This window comes from Erpetoichthys calabaricus, chromosome 16, assembly GCF_900747795.2.
Source record: "Erpetoichthys calabaricus chromosome 16, fErpCal1.3, whole genome shotgun sequence".
Classification (NCBI taxonomy): Eukaryota; Metazoa; Chordata; class Cladistia; order Polypteriformes; family Polypteridae; genus Erpetoichthys; species Erpetoichthys calabaricus.
In genome coordinates, this window is record NC_041409.2 from 51,081,125 (window position 1) to 51,099,613 (window position 18,489).

The 18,489-nt window shown below is 42.4% G+C and overlaps 1 protein-coding gene across 1 annotated transcript in view; it reads right to left on the minus strand.

Moving 5' to 3' along the window:
- The window catches only part of galnt16 (UDP-N-acetyl-alpha-D-galactosamine:polypeptide N-acetylgalactosaminyltransferase 16), a 127,688-nt gene that overhangs the window by 91,921 nt on the left and 17,278 nt on the right, over positions 1 to 18,489 (minus strand). The window contains exon 2 of the mRNA XM_028821821.2: positions 8,318 to 8,499. Within this exon, the coding sequence (XP_028677654.1) occupies positions 8,318 to 8,499 (182 nt within the window). The remainder of the gene's footprint in view (positions 1 to 8,317; positions 8,500 to 18,489) is intronic.

Here is an 18,489-nt window from a genome sequence, read left to right on the forward strand (position 1 = left end):
TCATTAAAAGTGCAGAAAGTCTAAACAGAAAGAAAAGGCCAGGCGAGAGATGAGCTAAATCTAAAAAGGCAACCCCCCTAAACCACAGACGGAGCACAGGGAGGAGTGAAAGTACAGACAAAAGTAAACGCTTGGCATACAGACTGCAATGCCCAGACGATGCCATCATGCAACAAATATTCGCTAATGGCAATAAAACAAGGTAAAAATAATGGCATGGTCAAGGAATTCTTTATGGCTTACCAATGCAAATAGATATTTTTCGTAAATTAGGGTGAAAATACATTCTTAGTGACGTGAGTGGAAAAAGAAGACAAAATGCCATCAGTCCTGAGTGCCACTTGTCACCGTCTGAATCTCGCATGACAAAGCCGCACTTACACCACCCGTATGAGGTGTCAAGTCCACTTAACAGACTGGCACATAGTGCTCGACATTAAGGGGGTGTCTGTTAGGGTGGATGTGGTCCAAATTAGTAACCCCCCCCTTCTTTGTGAACCTCATCTGTGCCCTTTCTATGATTCTGAAGCACAACGCAGGTGAGGATTTAACAGAATTTGGCTTATAACCTCCAGAACAACCACAAGCCGCCTGAAACGGGTGCCAAATTTGGGATTCGATTACAACCAACCATCGAATCAATGGGCATCTCCCTGTTTAGGGCATCTAGTAGTCGTGAACCGAGATGGACGAAGCTAAAGTGAGGAGACAACAACAAGCTTTGTTGGGCACGTTTATTAAAACACAAGTGTCCGCATGCAGTTAAAATATTATTTTTGATTTTCATTTGGCAAACTTGGCTAATCCCCGAGGTGGCTCTTCAGTCATTCATTAAACAAGTTGATAAAAACGGCGCATTCAATAAATAGTTAAAACGCAAAATTAAAATCCATGTAGTGAACCTCCCATCACATCAGAAACAAGACACCACTGGACTCGGCCTCCTCGGCTCTCTCTATCTCTGCCACCTCCGTTTGTATGCAATGAGAGGGTCCACTAGAGGGTCCTGGGCATGTCTGCTGGTGATTCATCTCAGGCCCTGTATTACGGCTCAGCAGGTTCAACTTGTCACCCTGAAACGGCACTTCACAACCCACCCAACCGGTCCACATGTCTGAGTGCGCTCTCACTCTTGTGGGCTCTCTGCGGTTTCTTTCTTTTTCAGTTTCTTTCACCCCGTTCTACTTTTACTGACTTTTTTCTCTGGTACAGTAGGCACTGCGATGATCTGAGCTGATAATGAGGGATGGCTGCGCTTATCTCTCAGTTGCGTGTGCTGACTTAATTAGCCGATTCCCCCACCTAAGCACTCCAGGCCTTGCCTCACCAGCACTACCAGCCAGAGTTGCCATTGCCCACATTAAAAACTGCACTTGCTGTTATGGACTAATATTTATTTATGGAAGAAACTGCACTGTACCTTGTTTTGTTGAACATTTTGATATATAAAAGCACAAAGCACTGTTCTGCACCATCTCTTGCTGTGTGTGCAGAGAGTATCCTCAGTTATAGAGTCATGCAAGCTGCAGCCAACCCGGATATTACAAATATGTCTTCCAAGTGGGATGAATCGTTCTCTATAGTGGTTTTCGGGACGTCAACAATCTTTACAACAGAGAACATCTTTCATATTCATTACAGAGAGCGCACATATGGTTTTACGGTGGTGGATGACGTAACCCCAGGAGTCAGACAAGGAATTTAAACCTGCAACCATGACTCTCAGTCCCTTCTTTTAACTGTCGGACTTGTCTTGTCTGTGCAGACTCTTTTATATAACATGACAACAGGCTCCTTTCCTTGTCGATCCACAAAGAGGATAATCCACAACAGAACGTGGGTTGCCAGGAGCGTTCTTTTGGATAGCTGCCACACTTTAGGCTAAGATGAGCTACCGAGAATTCACAAAAATCGCCCAAGCCTCCTCCTTCTTCCCTAAAGTGCCTTTCAAACAGGAAGCCGATGTCTGGACCCCAGCTGACAGTTTACATGAGCAATGTCTCTGAGCTTAGTGGATCAGGATGGCTCTAAACTGGCTGGGGGCTGAGACGGATGAAGAGCGGGGTCAGGCTCATCCACCGGGACGTGACATGCTCAATGTGTCCACCAGCTACTTGGCTGCTCTAGTCAGCAGAATAAGTCTTGACTCAAACAAAGAATTTGATGGGCCATGGACCGTGGGATCCTGAGGGACACCCGAGCAATGGCCACTTCTGACACAATGTATTCTGTATAGTTTTATTTTCCATAAGCTATGTGTTGGAAAGCAGATTTTGTTAATCAGGCATGTTATTCTCTACTAAAACTGATTACACTTTATTACTTTTTTCGTCAAATCAAAATCATAGAGTGGCCACCCACATGTGTGCAGTACCAATCAACCCTATGCATGTATGCACTATAAGAAAAATACGGAGGAAACAATAAAAAAATACTTATTAGGCAATATTGCTAAACTGTGATGAAACAAAACGAAGTGCCACAAAGTGGTTATAATTTTGTTTATGGTGCATACTGAGTTTTGAGAAAGAAAACAATTGAAGAATATTACCATTTGTAGAATAGTACCAACAATAATTGCCTCTATTGACTTAACAAACATTTTTAAGCATTTTTCACAAAAAAAAAACTTTTGGATGAATATCTGGCTGCTGACGTTACCTGGAGAAACCAAGCAGATTCAGCGAAATAGGGCACGCATTCTGTAAGCTTTCTAAAGCCCCTAACATTGTAATTATTCTTCCTTCGAGTGATGACTTTAAAGCTTCTCCCCTTAGTTACAATGTTTTTGGAACTACCACCCAGAAAAAGAGATGCTCCCCTGTTAATGACCTTTGGTTAAAATAAAACCAAAAAAAATCGTGAGTGGTCTCCCCTTGTCTTTCTTGTATATTCAGATATGGGGATGGATATTTGAGGAGTAAACCGCAAGACAATGATTATATTTTTATATTATGTACATTAAAGAACCATCAACAACAAATCAAATTTATATATATATATATATATATATATATATATATATATATATATATATATATATATATATATATCTATAATAATAAAAGGCAAAGCCCTCACTGACTGACTGACTCACTCACTCACTCACTGACTGACTCACTCATCACTAATTCTCCAACTTCCCATGTAGGTGGAAGGCTGAAATTTGGCAGGCTCATTCCTTACAGCTTACTTACAAAAGTTAGGCAGGTTTCATTTCGAAATTCAAAGCGTAATGGTCATAACTGGAACATATTTTTTGTCCATACACTGTAATGGAGGAGGCGGAGTCACGTATCGCGTCATCACGCCTCCTACGTAATCACGTGAACTAAAAACAAGGAAGAGATTTACAGCACGAGTCACACGCGGGAACGAAGGTAAATGACGTTAATTTTTGACTGTCTTTTAATACTGTGTGAGCATACATATTAACACATGTGCAATTAAACGTGTGCATTTACGGGGTGATTTCTCAGGCTTAAAAGCTCACCTTTTATCAAACGCGGGAACAAAGGTAACTGACGTTGTTCACTGTCTTTTAATACTGTGTAACCATACATATTAACACATGTGCAATTAAACGTGTGCATTTACGGGCTGATTTCTCAGGCTTAAAAGCTCGCCTTTTACTAAAAAGGTAAATGCAAAACTATTTTCAATCAGTTTATTGAAACGCTCCCGTTAAGGATTGCAATAACATATTCGCGAGATAAAAGAACGAAGTAGGGGGAAATGGAGGAAGAGCCGCGAACAGCTAAGAGCAAAAAATTAATTAAACAATTGAGAACGGAGCGAGTTAAGCATACAAGCATGTTCATAAGGGAAAGAAAGCACGGTGTAAAACGTAAGTTTAAATTAAGTTTATAGAAACGCTCCCGCTGCGGATTGCAATAACATATTCGCGAGATAAAACTTTAATGAGAACACACGAGGTATAAACGAACCACACGCCGTGGCGCAACGTTAGGGGCAACAGTTTCAACCATTCTATGATCTGCTTCTCGCAACTGAAAGACGGCACATGGCGGATGTTAGCCGACTTGCTGACCGCAACGTTAGGGGCTTCAACTATGGCGCTGACGCCACATCTCAGTGCCAACACTTTGCAGACTCTACTTAAAAGACACGCCCTCCTCACTGGACAGTTAAAAACACCAATCAAACTAACGATGACATCAAGTATTACCCAATCAAATGTAGGAAAGGAGGCATCTTCATAAAATGCGTGTGGGATGATTTGCATGAGACGCTGCTTTAAAAAAAAAATGATAAAAAAAATACGGGATAAATCCCGTCCAGTATTGATTCAAAACGGGACGCGCAATTTCATTCTCAAACGCGGCACGATTCCGTATTTTAAAGGACGGGTGGCAACCCTACAGTGCCAGGTAACCACCCATACAATCAGATTGTGATTCACAGTAGGAATGCAATGAATGTAATTACCCCGATCTACATACAAGGCGAAAGTCTTGCAACATTCAAAGATGATGGTTTGGGATAAGTACACCATACAACATAAAACAGCTTATGAAGCCTTGAACCGAAAAAAGCAAGATCTCAGAGATCGTAAAAAAAAAAAAGGAGGTAATGTCGTTTTACTCGCTGTAGATTTTAGTCAAACATTACCAGTTATTCCACGAGGGAGACCAGCAGATGAACTCAACGCGTGTTTAAAATCCATGCTTCTCCCACGGTCGGTTATATGTCGCGTGTTCTCGGGTAGGTACACCAAAAAAATGTATACATTTAAGCATGTAATGGGCAAAGAAAAAATGAGGTATACCCGAAGGCACTGCAGTAGTACTCAATGTAACTTTACTTCTTAAATGTTAATGTTTTACTGTTTAATAATTTATACGCTTCTTATATATTGTTCAAATTCTTTTATCAAAATACCAGTGACAGCGCAATGCACTATAACATGGAGTGAATACACCCTACGCATCTGCCCACGGCCGCCCTGGTGTGCGCAGATAGGAGTTGATTCTAAAATCAAATAAACATAAAAAGAGTAATACAATCATCACCCATAAAGCGGATAGCAGACGTGACGTATTATATGTGTACCACATTTCAAGTCAATAGGTGAAACGGTTTGCAAGCTACAGGTGATTTAAAATCCTGGACAGACCAACGAAAAGCCACGGTAGCAAATTATAGAAGAAGATTTTACTGTTTAATTATTTATATTTATATGAAATGTGCTTCTTATATATTACTTCATATTCTCATATGATAATGATGTTAATGTTGTTTATATTGATTTCTATGTTATTGTAAGTGCATCTATGTGTGTATATGTATGTATGTATGTATGTATGTGTATATATATATATATATATATATATATATATATATATATAAAAAATATATGTGTATATGTATATATAATATATCTGTATATGTGTGTATATGTGTGTGTATATGTGTATATGTATATATATATGACAGCAACACTCATAACAATGACAACACAATTACATTGACAATCATGTTACGTTTTTTTTAAAATGTTTCCTTTACTTTTTCATAACCTCTTTAACACACTACTTCTCCGCTGCGAAGCGCGGGTATTTTGCTATATGTATATATATGTTTACATAACCTCTTTAACATACTACTTCTCCGCTGCGAAGCGCGGGTATTTTGCTAGTATATATATAAAATCTAACGTCTGTCAGCTTTTCACGACAGAACTACTTAACGGATTTAGATCAGTTCTTTTTATATAATTTGCTTGAACACTCCGGTTGATTTTGCGACTTCTGTCATCGCACTATTTACCATAGTTCGCTTGCAGGAGTGATTTATTCGCGCTAATCTGAGACAGGGGCTGCGGGCCAAGGGGAGGGGAAAGTGTGACATCTGGAGTGGAGAACTGGGCGGGGCCATCTTCACTCACGTGCCAACCTCCATTCAAGTTGGTCTAACCTCTATGTTTTGGAGTGTACCTTGGCTCCGCGTAGATAGCGATACTGGTTAGTTTATTGATTTTTAAAGTTTGTCCTGTTTCACTACTACACGGGCAGAGCTAGTAAATGATAAAAGAGTTCCTGAAAAACTTAAAAGATGCTTTTTAGCAAGCAATTTATGGATGCACTTCACAATCACCCTTGTGCTTCAGCTCAGTTGATGCCCTGCGCTTCCTCATCATTGGGATCGACATCCACATCCATGTACCTTAGCTTGTTCAAAATGTCTGCGTGTACTTCTGTTATGATTCATTTTTATAAACAATTATGACGTGTAACCTTTTATTTATTTATGTTATTTATAGGTTACCATTTGCAATTTAATGTTTGTTTCAATATCACTTTGCACTGTTATTTCAAATAGAAAAATACCTTCAAGTCCTCATATTCTATAGTCTAGTAGCGAACTTACTTGCCTTATACCACCACACCTGACACTGCTGCTCTAACTGTACTTGAATAAGATAGAAGGCCAGTTAACACACTTCTAATTTGCAATATAGTATTTGGTGACTTGGTGAAACAGGAGGTAACAACATCACCTCAAAATGCCAGTTTGCCTACTATTTGGCGATTTCATGCTTACCCGATGTTCGTGTTGACTTCAGTTTGCACCCACATACCAAAGTGATGCTGACCGGATGATGTGTTGTGCACATGGGATGCTCAAATTCTCTCTTGGGACAACTGAAGTATTATCTATTAATCTAGTCTCAGATGAGCATCCCATGCACAGGTGCCTCTTGTTGTACCCACGGAGTAAACCCTGGCCACCAGTCGCATTATATTTGAAAGAGTTTGGCAAACAAATGGAAAAGCGGGCTGTCAAACAGGCAGACATTTCTTAGTTGCAAATGGGTACTCCACTCCAACTGTGCACTCCGAGTCAAAAAATTGGGAGAAAGCAATGGCAACCAAATTCTCAGAGTTGTGTCAATAATATAAAATAAAATAAAAACAAAAAAACCAAAAATGTGATCCTCCAGAAATGCCATTTTTTGTGGTTGAATTGTGTTCAAAATGACCCAATGCACTTTTAATGTGTAGAGCTGGTAATACACTGAAAAGGTGGGGGGCCTTAAAGAGAGGTCAACAAATGTCACCAGAAAGTGCTCTTCTCACAAAGTTCAGAAGTGGTCTCTGTGAGGCAGAGACTGTTAGATCTCCCATGAAGTTAGGCTGTAAGGAGACCACTTCTGTGCCAGATGCTGGAGGCTCATGGCTGACCACTGCCAATTCACTACAATGCAAATCTGTGAACTGAGATGTGTTGTAGTGTGAGTCCACATTAATACACTTGGAGACGAGGATGGGATTTCCGGTGTGGACGGGTGGGGTGTGGTGGCCGTGTTGTGCAAGAGAGAGCTCAGCTAATGTCACCAGGAAGCTCTCCCCTCGCAGTGCTCAGAAGCAGCCTCTGTATGGCTGAGACAAGGAGATCCCCTATTATCTTTTCTGACCCAAAAATCCATTTAGTTTGCTCTTTACTTTCATTAAACAATTAGAGTTAATCTTTAATTGCTTTTTTGTTCGACCCAAGTAGCAAATCAACACCGACCTGAGCCTCTCTCAAAAATCTAACCAGAAATTTAGATGAATGCAGCCAAGTGAGAAGACGAGATGTCACAACTGGGAATTCCAAAAACACAACGAATTCTGCAGCAAAGCTGTCCGCTGCGAACTCTAGTTTCTGAAACAAAAAGCTCTCATCCATGTATTTAACCACGATGAAGACAACTTTAATTTGCAAAGCAAATCATTTATACTTAGATTCTAGTTTTTCATAAAATGAGTTCTGTCGTGGGACGGCTAAGCTACAAACATTTGGGTTGATCAGTTAAGGTCATTACTTTGTATGGAGGTCAAAGCCTATTGATTTGACTGTAAAATGACTGTGCAGTGTTGTTTTACCACTATTTATTCAAAAAGATGGAAATAAACCATGAATAAATTACACCTAATGCTGTTGCTAGAAAACTCTGATAAGCCAATATTTGAAAATGGATGGCTGAATCCATGACAAGAAGCTAATACTGCTGGATACGCTTCTACCGCTTTGTGCCCTAAAAAAACGTCCCAATAATTCTACTCTGTTTGGCTCTCTTGTATCAAAACAGAAGCTGCCTCCGAGCCTGCTGATTCCCCCATGACTCTCACATGCCATCTGAATATGCTAATCAAACTCCATTCTCCCTTCCGTCTCAAGAATATCAATGCCTGCAGCAAAGGAAACTTTAGTTTGAAAAATGTGATTCTCACAACTCCTCTTTGCATCTAAGATCTTGCCGACTACTCTATTCATGACCAAGAGAAAAGAAACTTTACGGTGTCAGGCTTACCTGTAGTGGCGGGTATCTCGGATGGCACGCTCACTACTCAGACGGTTACTCTCCTGTAGGTTGAAGGCATGTTCTCGGTAGGGATCCTCACCCGCCTTCAGCTGTTTCCCAGACAGGTAAACCTTTTCATCAAAGCGGCCTCCAGAACGAGTCCCTCTGTCCAAACGGGGGGCATGTGTCACCTGAAAAATGAGTAATTGTGTAAATTAAAAAAAAAAAAAAAAAAGCACTTGCCGCTGCTAAAGCCACCAGGATGAACACCTTGGGGGGAAAAAGAAATGTTCAGCCAATGGTGAGAATTGGCAAGCTGTTTGGGCTTACTGCAGGGACCAGGAGACAAAATTGTTAGTCAGAAGATCACACAAGCGACCTAGCCAAGGACACCATGTTCTAAATATTAACAAGAACTGAAGTCAAAAGAAGAGAAGGAAGACCTTGTAACTGTAAATTAAAAAAAAATAATAATTTATGATGTATGTACTTGCAGTCTCATTTTTTCAGACATTACACACAGCTTATAAGTGAGGACAAAGATGTTGACTGGCTGAGAGTCTGGTGTTTGGACTCGGCTCCCAATTCACTACCACAGGCTGGTACAGCGCACGCACAACAGCTGCCGCCGCCGCTCCACTCTGCTTCCCTGGTGCTCCCAAGCTGGCCTCCTGATCTCTAGGAGCAGCGACTTCACTCTGAGGCTCTCCCCAAACCATAGACCCTCTCACCCAGTGAAGAAACCTCATTACTATTATTTGATCTCATTCTTTTGGTCAATACCCACGGCTCATGACCAAAGGTGAGGACAGGGATGGAGATTGACTCGCAAACAGAGGAACTAGGAAAAAAGTCATGTGTACTGAAAAAAGCTCCAAAACAAACAAAAAATAATGAAAATAATAATAATAATTTGCATTGTGCCAACATGGAATGCGACATCAAGGAAGCATAGTGTCTGTGAAAACGGTTAATCTGAAACAGCATGACGACAGGCAGGCAAGATGAATGCAAATGAAATTTGGTCTTGAAGGCCACATTACCGCAGAGACGTTTCTCCAACCTTGTCGAGATATAAAAATAAACAGAGCCTGATTGTTACTCCTGCAGAACTGACCTCATGCAACCCACATTTTTTTTCCTATTTTATGAGAGCACATTTTAATCTGCATTACTGTAATTAATGAGATGCCTGGGGAGCAAATTAGCATGGGTTTAAGTTACTGGTGGCATTGTACTTTCCATTTCAAACAATTCGACAGAAGGCGTGCAAATTTTAAAGTGGCCCAGAGAAGAAAATATATGGAAAAGTAGTAGGAAAAAAAATACAAGGACTGCCTCACTGTCTCATACCCCAGCTTCATGGGTATTGGAAACAAATGTCCTCGAGCACCTCTCTACACTGAAAACCTTCCCAATGCACTTCACAAGTTGACAATAGCTGCAGGGTCTCATTTCTTTTTTTTTTCCATGTAGGTAAAGAAAGGCAATCAAGGGCATACGGTGTACCTGACAAGTGGATGGACACATGGACTAACCACCTCTGGACTATCGAAATGCCACACATACCCCATGCTACAGAATGGAAGAATGATGACAAGGTTCGTCCACTACCACCCAACTCTGGCTCTCAGAATAGTGTCTGTTGGACCCTTACATAGGTCACCCAGAAGTGCTCCAGGTGCTCATTGACCTACTTTCAGCAGCACTTCCGAGTGTGGAGGAAGGGTCGCCCACATGGGCTCAGAAATAGTTGCAGCACATCCTGGCGGCGCCCCCAATTCCCAAAATGGCTGTAATGAACTCCAATTCCCATGAAGCCCTGTGGGAGTCTGAGGTCCCACTACCATCCAGGGGGGCTGCCATCTAGCATTTCAGGGGAGGTGATGCTCTGTCCACACTTGCTTCCCCCGGTCCTTCCAAGGCAGAGGCATCCCGGCCAGGCAAGGGCCCTGGCCATCCATGCCAGATAGAAATCATGATAGAAGTGAAACAGGACATTGAGGAGGACCCTGCATGACTCCCCACTCCTGAAAACACTCTTCCCCCTCCCCTCGGCCATCAGCCTCTGTCTCAGATTAGAGCGAATATATCGCTCCTGCAAGCAAACTATGATTCTCAGCACAATAAGAGAAGTTGCAAAATCAACCAGAATGTTCCAGCAAATTATAGAGAAAACCCCGATCTAAATCCGTTAAGGAGTTCTCTCATGAAAAGCGGACAGACATACAGACAGACATTGGATCACATATATATATACAGTATATATAATGCTAGGAAGACCTGGGGACCTGGGTTCGATTCCCGGGTCCTCCCTGCGTGGAGTTTGCATGTTCTCCCCGTGTCTGCGTGGGTTTCCTCCGGGCACTCCGGTTTCCTCCCACGGTCCAAAGACATGCAGGTTAGGTGGATTGGCGATTCTAAATTGGCCCTAGTGTATACTTGGTGTGTGGGTGTGTTGTGTGTGTCCTGCGGTGGGTTGGCACCCTGTCCGGGATTGGTTCCTGCCTTGTGCCCTGTGTTGGCTGGGATTGGCTCCAGCAGACCCCCGTGACCCTGTGTTTGGATTCAGCGGGTTGGAAAATGGATGGATGGATAATGCTAGGACTCGTGTCCACCTGTTACATGATTACTTGTAAACCACTGAAGCTGGAACCTTGATCTTCCTCTTCAATATGCACTCCAGTATGCACTGTTGAGGCACAAAATTAGGGTAGTGGCAACCCCAGGAAAGATATCAGAGTTTGCAGCTCATTTATGGTTAAATGTTGGAGTGGGTGACGTGACAGAAAGGAAAATATCAGCGGCAACATCTGCTGAGCATGAAACAGGCCAATCACAGGAAGAAAACGAACGGCTGAGCGTCAATAAGGGGAAACAACATGCACGCATGACTAAGACAAATGCCTGTACAAACTGACCTGTGCTCCTGTCCTCACCCCAAAGTGGTCATTATGATCACAAAATACAGCACTGCACACTGTGAGGATGCAAAAAAGAACTCTAGCAGCAGCATCTCCTACATATCAACCCAAACATAGGAGGCACTTCAGTGACGAAGAACAATGAGAGGCAAAATGAGCTTACAGCCACTGAGCTGCTGGCTCATACTACAGATCATCGACGTGACACACAAACTTTATGCTACAGAATGAACGACAACACCACAGAAATGTATGCTGACAAACAAGGAAATTGTCAAATACAACTTCCACACATCCATCCATCCATTATCCAACCCGCTATCTTTACATTGACGTTTGCATGAGAAGCACTACTTTATCAATTTATATCGGCAAAGCACTCCATGTGGAGCACAATTTCTTTATACTGAAAACAATTTTAAGGCATTTTTCTCACCTCCTGTCCCACTTTACACTTCTCCTCTTTGAAGGAGACTCTCAGCATGCCTCCTCCACCTTTATTCCTCCTCATGTGTTTCATGCCTTGCTCACTTCCTGTCCACTTTTTGACTGCCATCTATGGCAGACAGGCCCCCATTACCCACTGTGAAAATATCACTTTTATTCTTGTGAACACTTTTCATGCTTGAAGGCGACTCTCAGCGTTCCTCCTACACCTTTCTTCAGTATCCTCGTGTGTGTCAACCTCCTTCACCAGCTGCTTCCTTCCTCAATTACATTTGACTAAGCAACCACAACAAAATTGACTAATCACACCAAAGCCAAACTGACCAATTAGATTGCTTCAAAGAACTGGATACTCACACACACAAGCATTTTATTATATAGACTAGTTATACCAACAGTTGTGATGGGCGCCCATGGCCACGGGCACGGCCACTACCTGGCCGGGACGCCAACAGAGTGGAAGGACCAAGGGAGAGGGCATTGATGAGGCAATACCTCCCATGGGACACTACAGGGCAGGCCTCCTGGGCGGCAGTGGCACCACGGATTCCCGCAGGGCATGTCGGGAGCTGGAGTTTGGTACATCCCTGTTGGGCTCCGTGGGGGCCACCAGGGGGAGCTGCAGAGCCCTGTAGAGGACCTCCAGCGCACCTGGGAGTGATTCCAGGTAATACTGATAAGCTACCTGGAACACTCCCGGGACCTGAATAAGAGGAGCCACCTCACTCCATTGAATGGCCAGAGTCGGGAGGAAGAGGACAAAGTCTGAGAAGGAGTGGAGGCGGATGGACTGATGGCAAGAAGGGCCTGTGTATTGGTGTGTTGTGGTGTTGGTGTTTTGTGCACTTTAAACTGTAAATAAATGGTGTTGTGTTGAACCGGTGTCCTGCCTGTGTGTGTCAGGGTTAGGGCAGCTGCACACAGTGGAAGATAGGTAATAAAATTAACTTTGAAATATGTGGTATCTCTTGCTCTGTGTGTACTGTCTGCATTCTTCGTTCTATACCTTTCCTCATTATCATCACATATCCCAAAATCTCTTGCCCAGTATGTCCTCCTTCGATCGTGTTCCTGTAAGGTCCTTGCTCACTTACTCTCCACTTTTTAACTGTCTTCAATGGTAGATAGGTCCCCATGACCTGCTATGAAAATCATAATTATATTTTAGTTTGAAGGTGACTCTCAGCATTCCTCTTATGTCTTTTCTCGGTATCCTCACATGTGTCAACCTTCCTTGCTGGCCACTTGCTGTCTCAATTGCATTAAACTGAGTAACCACAGCGAAACAAACCAATCACACCAAAGCCACACTTACCAATTAGGTTGCTTGAAAGACCCAGACACAAACACGGGCATTAGCGTGCTATCATATAGACTAGCTATGTTACCAGTCGAAGTCAGGTAATAGAATAAATTTAGAAATATCTGATATCTCTTCCCTACAGGTACCATCAAGCACTCCTTATACGTCTTTCATTGTTATCTTTGTGTGTGTCAGCCTCTCTTGCCAGGCATTTCCTCTCTCAATTTTGTTACCCTTCCATGTTCAGGGCCTTGCTTGCCTCCTGTCTGCTTCTTCACTACCAATAATGGTAGATGGGCCTCCTTTACCTGTTGTGAAAACATCATTAATATTCTTGGAAATACTTCTTATGTTTGAAGGCGACTCTCAGCATTCCTCCTACACCTCTCCTCAGTATCCTTATGTGCATTGAACTTCCTTAACAACCGCTTCCTGTTTTGATAGCGTTTGACTGTGCATTCTCCGTTAAACCGGCCAAATAGAATGCCTGAAGGAACTGGATACCAAGGTTATTATAGTTAACGAAAACTAAAATCAAAAGTGAAACTATTATTAAAAAACATTTTCATAAACTGAAATAAAATAATTATCAAAACCGAAATGAAAAACTAAAACTAAACAAAACTATTAAAGTAGCTGGAAAGACTAACTGAAATAAAATAATATAGTAAAATATTTTTAGTTTTCATTTTTGAATGAATATTCTTGCCATTAGTCTTTAACCCTTGTAACTTTTAACACTAAAACAGAAAGTCAACCACCACAAGCCGCCCACACATACTCATCCAGTGAAGGGCGGCTGGTGATGGAGGGCGGGTGATCACGCAGCATTTGCGAATAAGTGCGCGTTAAGCATGTGAAATAGAAAGCAATTTACTGCACCGCCTTTCTTTACGCTTGTTGTAAATGAAGATGTAAAATCAAACGGTTGAAATCGGAATGTGCTGGTCAACATAATCTTTACCGTATGGACAGAACAATCATGAGTAACGTTTCAGTTTGTTTCTCAGGTGCCTGCTTTTCGCTGACAGTAATTCAACTGTCACTTTGCACAGGAGAAATCGGTTTTACTTTCTCGTATACGAGGTATAGGGAAAGTACAGTATAGTAATCATGAAAAAATTCAACCTCGAGATTTTGATGAATCTCAACATTTTAGACCTCCCCAAGTCTGAAAATATAGTTTTTTGGAATTATGTCTGTGTGTGTGTATAAACATGATAACTCAAATCATGTTAGATGGAGTTAGATGGATGAAATTTGGCATGTGGTTGTTATAGCAGTATTGTAGACTTGTATTAACTTTTGGGCCAAATCCATCACCTCCTCAAATATCCATTCCCATATCTGAGTACATAAAACGGCACTGATCAAGAGACTGACTAGGTCATCATACAAGATCAGGATATTGTTACTGACCAATCACTTTTGCAAACCACGTAGTGTAATAAGCTTTCAATAACATTAAACTCATAGCCAGATCCGTTAAGTGTACAGTTCTGTCTGATTGTGACACAAAATGAAACTCCGTAGGAGCTCCATGCCATAATTACTAAAACTAAAACTGAAACTAATAGATATAAAAATAAAATAGTGTCTTTGTGAAATAAAAACTAAAAATACACAATGAAGGAAAACTAAAACTAAACTGAATTTCCAAGTAAGGTCAGAGAAAATAAAAATAAAAACTAATATAAAAAGGCAAAACTATAATAACCTTGCTGGATACATACACACACACAGATTAGCATTTAATTATATATAGAGATGGCGCCTTTATCTGTATGCACTGTTTGCACGAAGGTCTCATGTTGCGCACAAGTGCACACTTTCCATGGAGTATACTTACTTTACAACACAACTGTATACGGAGAGCAAGCAACTCCATGATAAGAAAGAATAAAACTGAAAATGGTGTGTTACTGAATATAAAACATAATCAGCTTGTCCAATGTGCTCCATACTCCTGTTTCTATGCTCTCATCTAGATACAGAAAGTAACAAAACTTAAAATATTTTTGAAATATAAACAAATATGTCATCTCATCAATGGGATCAAGACTCACACTGCTCCTGAATTATCTCCAAGCAGGCTGGCAACCTACACCTAAGGCAAGTGACTGACAAGTAGTGACAATTAATTTTTTTTACACCTGCTTTCCCATCTGGACAACAATGGACTCAATCCAGAAGCCCACCACACAGCTTGGTCATACACACTCCCACCTGTCCAGCAAGTCAACCTTCGGACTACGAGAAGAATGCCACTGAATAAGGAAACGGCACTCGGGCATGCAGTCAGTGCTGCCCACTGTGTAGCTAAACCCCCTTACTGATTACATCCAATCCTTCTTTAACAGAATCAATACACACGACAAGTTTAAGGACAGGCTTATCACTTCCATTCCTGAGCAGACAGTCATTCACTTTCTTATAAACGCAGAAGCCAGGTCGTTGATGAAAGCATGTCTTGGCCTGAAAGTGGTCTTCAGAAGTCGGGCTGTTACCAAATGCCAGTGTAGAGCGCCGGCCAAAAAACACACAAAGGCACTTCATTGTTTAAGACTCAGTCAGACGGGCTGGAGAGGCACCACTGTGAAAAGAATACTTGAGTGCCCACCCCAAGTGGATACACAAGCCCCTGGGGAGGCGAATCTTAAAATCCCAAATCTGGAATAACTGCGAGCCACGGCAACAAGAGAAGGTGCTGCAGACTACCAACTCCAACGACCAGGCACAGCCACTTCTGCACTGGAGGCCTCACATTCTCCTTCTGAGCTTTGGTTCCTCCCACATCACAAATCCGACCAAACTGAAAAACTGCAGCAGAAGGACTTTGCTCGGAAAGGTGGTCACTCTAACATAGCTGTAGAAGTCCTTTACTGAGATGTCGGATGGATGACCACCACAGCGGCACTCCATCAATTATGGGAGAGTGGTCAGATGGGAGCCACTCTTGAGTGAAAAGCTTCTGTCAGTTTAACGGACTCGGAGAGCATGAGGACCGAGATTCTGTGGGCTGATGAGACAAAAACTCAACTCTTTGGGCAGAACTCCAAGCACTATGTCTGGAGAAGTCCTGGCGCTGTTCATCACCTGCCTCATACAGGCTGAGGATCCCTAATCTGAAAAATCTGGAACCAGAAAAATTTTGGATTTGAAAATATTTGCATTTATATAGTAGAAATCTTGGGGACACACATGTTCAAGTAGGGAAATGTGGCCAAACCAGCTAAATGATGATTTGCGCTTACAGTATAATAATGTGATAATATTATTACGTTAAAAGGGATGAACGTGATGTATAGATGCATGCATTTTAGTTTCTTTTTAAGACTGCTAATATGGCATATTTGTACTGAAGAACATTTTTGGTTTTTCATCAGTTTATATCAGGTAGCTGTTGTCACGTCTCAGGGAACTGGCAGAAAAGTCTGGAATATCTCAGCCAGGCTTCACTCCTGGAGACCACCAAGCGTCCGATGAGGCGTTATGCCCAGTTATTTCATATGGTGCGGGTTTAGAGATGCAACATATTTGGAGCGATGGCCAGCAGGAACACTGCAATAAGAGCGCCTTGTGAGAATGAGCAGTGACAGTCCATTAATGCACCAGTCGTCTGTGATGCCAGGATGCATTTTGAGGCACTGCAGCCAGTTTCGCATGGTGGGTTTCTGCCAACTTCAAAAGTCAATCTGCAGCAGAAACTGTTTCTCCTAAAATACCTGGAGCACTTTACTGCACTCATATTACAATAAGGGCACCTAGTGAGAATGAAGCTGCTTTTGTTAACCATAAGGAGTAACAATCCATTGGCGCTCAAGTCAAAGTGCCTTGAGCATGGGTGCTATATAAATAAAATGTTTTATCATCATCATCTGTAATTTTAACAGGGCCATGCAGCACTTTTGAACTACCATCCGGGTGTTACTGTGTCACTTCACAAGGGACAAAGCTCACCGACTGTGTTCTCGATGCATCACGGGGTAGCCCGTCCACCAATCGTTGAAAGTGTCTTGTTCCCTCATGGCAATCAATACTTAGCAGGTCCCCCCCATGGATCGTCAATAGTATTGTTGCTTCGTTATGCTCTTAACTTCAATGGGGACTCCTCTCCACCCCCATCCCACTGTTATTCATATTCACTTTTTGGCATACACATACTTTCACAATCAAATCTAAGCAAAACTTTTAAAAAGTGGCCCCCTGGTGTAGAATGTTTCCCAAGTGGCGTCATGTCGGCGCTCAAGCAGGTTTTGTACCACCCCTATGGGGACAGAGAGACTGGTCAGAATGGAGTCAAAGATGAATGCAGCCAAACACAGAGAGGTTCTTGAAGAACACTTGCTCCAGAGTGCCTGCCACCTAATACTGGGACTATGGTGCAATGACCTGAAGTGTACGGTAAGGACGATGCCAGTGTGGCTTCAGGACAAATCTCTCGGTGGGCTTTAGTGGCTCCGCCAAAGCTCAAGCTTAAACTCAGTCGAACACGTGTGGAGAGGCCTGAAAATGGCGGTTTACAGACGCTTCCCCTCTCATCAAATGGAGCCTGAGAGGATTAGCCGCAAAGAATGGGATAACCTGCTGAACCCCACGTGGGCACAACTTGCCCAAAAAGACTCAAAGCTGCAACTGCTGCCAAAGTCCTGAATATGCCTGAGAATGGGAGATTTCAGTTTGTGATTTTTACTAAATTTGCAAACCTCTCTGAAAACTTTGTCACTATGGATACTGAGTGTAGACTGATGGTCAAAATGGCAAATTTATCCATTTAAAATTATTTCTAGAACACCATAAAGTGTGCAGAAAGTGAAGGTGTCTGAATGCTTTCTGAATCCACTGTATGTTGGGGGGGACCAGCAAGTCCTGATCTCCTGTTATGCGGTAGTGAGAGTACCCAGAGGTCGGTTGTCATGGTAATAAATGTCTGCTACTTCGGAGGTCCCTGCTTCACTAGGAGGCCATCTTCACAACAACCCAAATCCCAAGGTACGCCACATGACTCATCTTCTTTTGATGACTGGAGTGTTTATTTATGTCGGTCTGCAAGGCCGGGCTCTTGTGTGGGTGGGCTTATTCATTTGTAGCGGTATATTTTAGTATCTCTCAGGTCTAAGCCTACTCGTCTAATCTAAGGAAAGGGTCCTTACCCTAAACGCCATCGGTTTGAAGCGACTCAGCTGTGCTCAGGCTCTGCTCACAAGGAGATGCTGTTGTCATGCAGCCTCTGTCTGTGCCTCCAGGTTGTGCCCCTGTCTCCGATATCAGGAGGGCTAGTTGCCTAGCAACTGCCCATATGTATGTTTCCTCTGTGCCACGCCCCTTTCCTTGTTAATGTTAAGGACACACAGGGGGAGTCGGCACTGAGATTATTCGGAAGGAAAATATGAGCAGAAAAGGAGCAGCCAAACTCCGAGTCAGGGACAAACCAGGGAAATGAACTAACCAGCAAACAAGCAGTTTACAAAAAGGATTAACAGGTGTCACATGTGCAGCATCCAGCG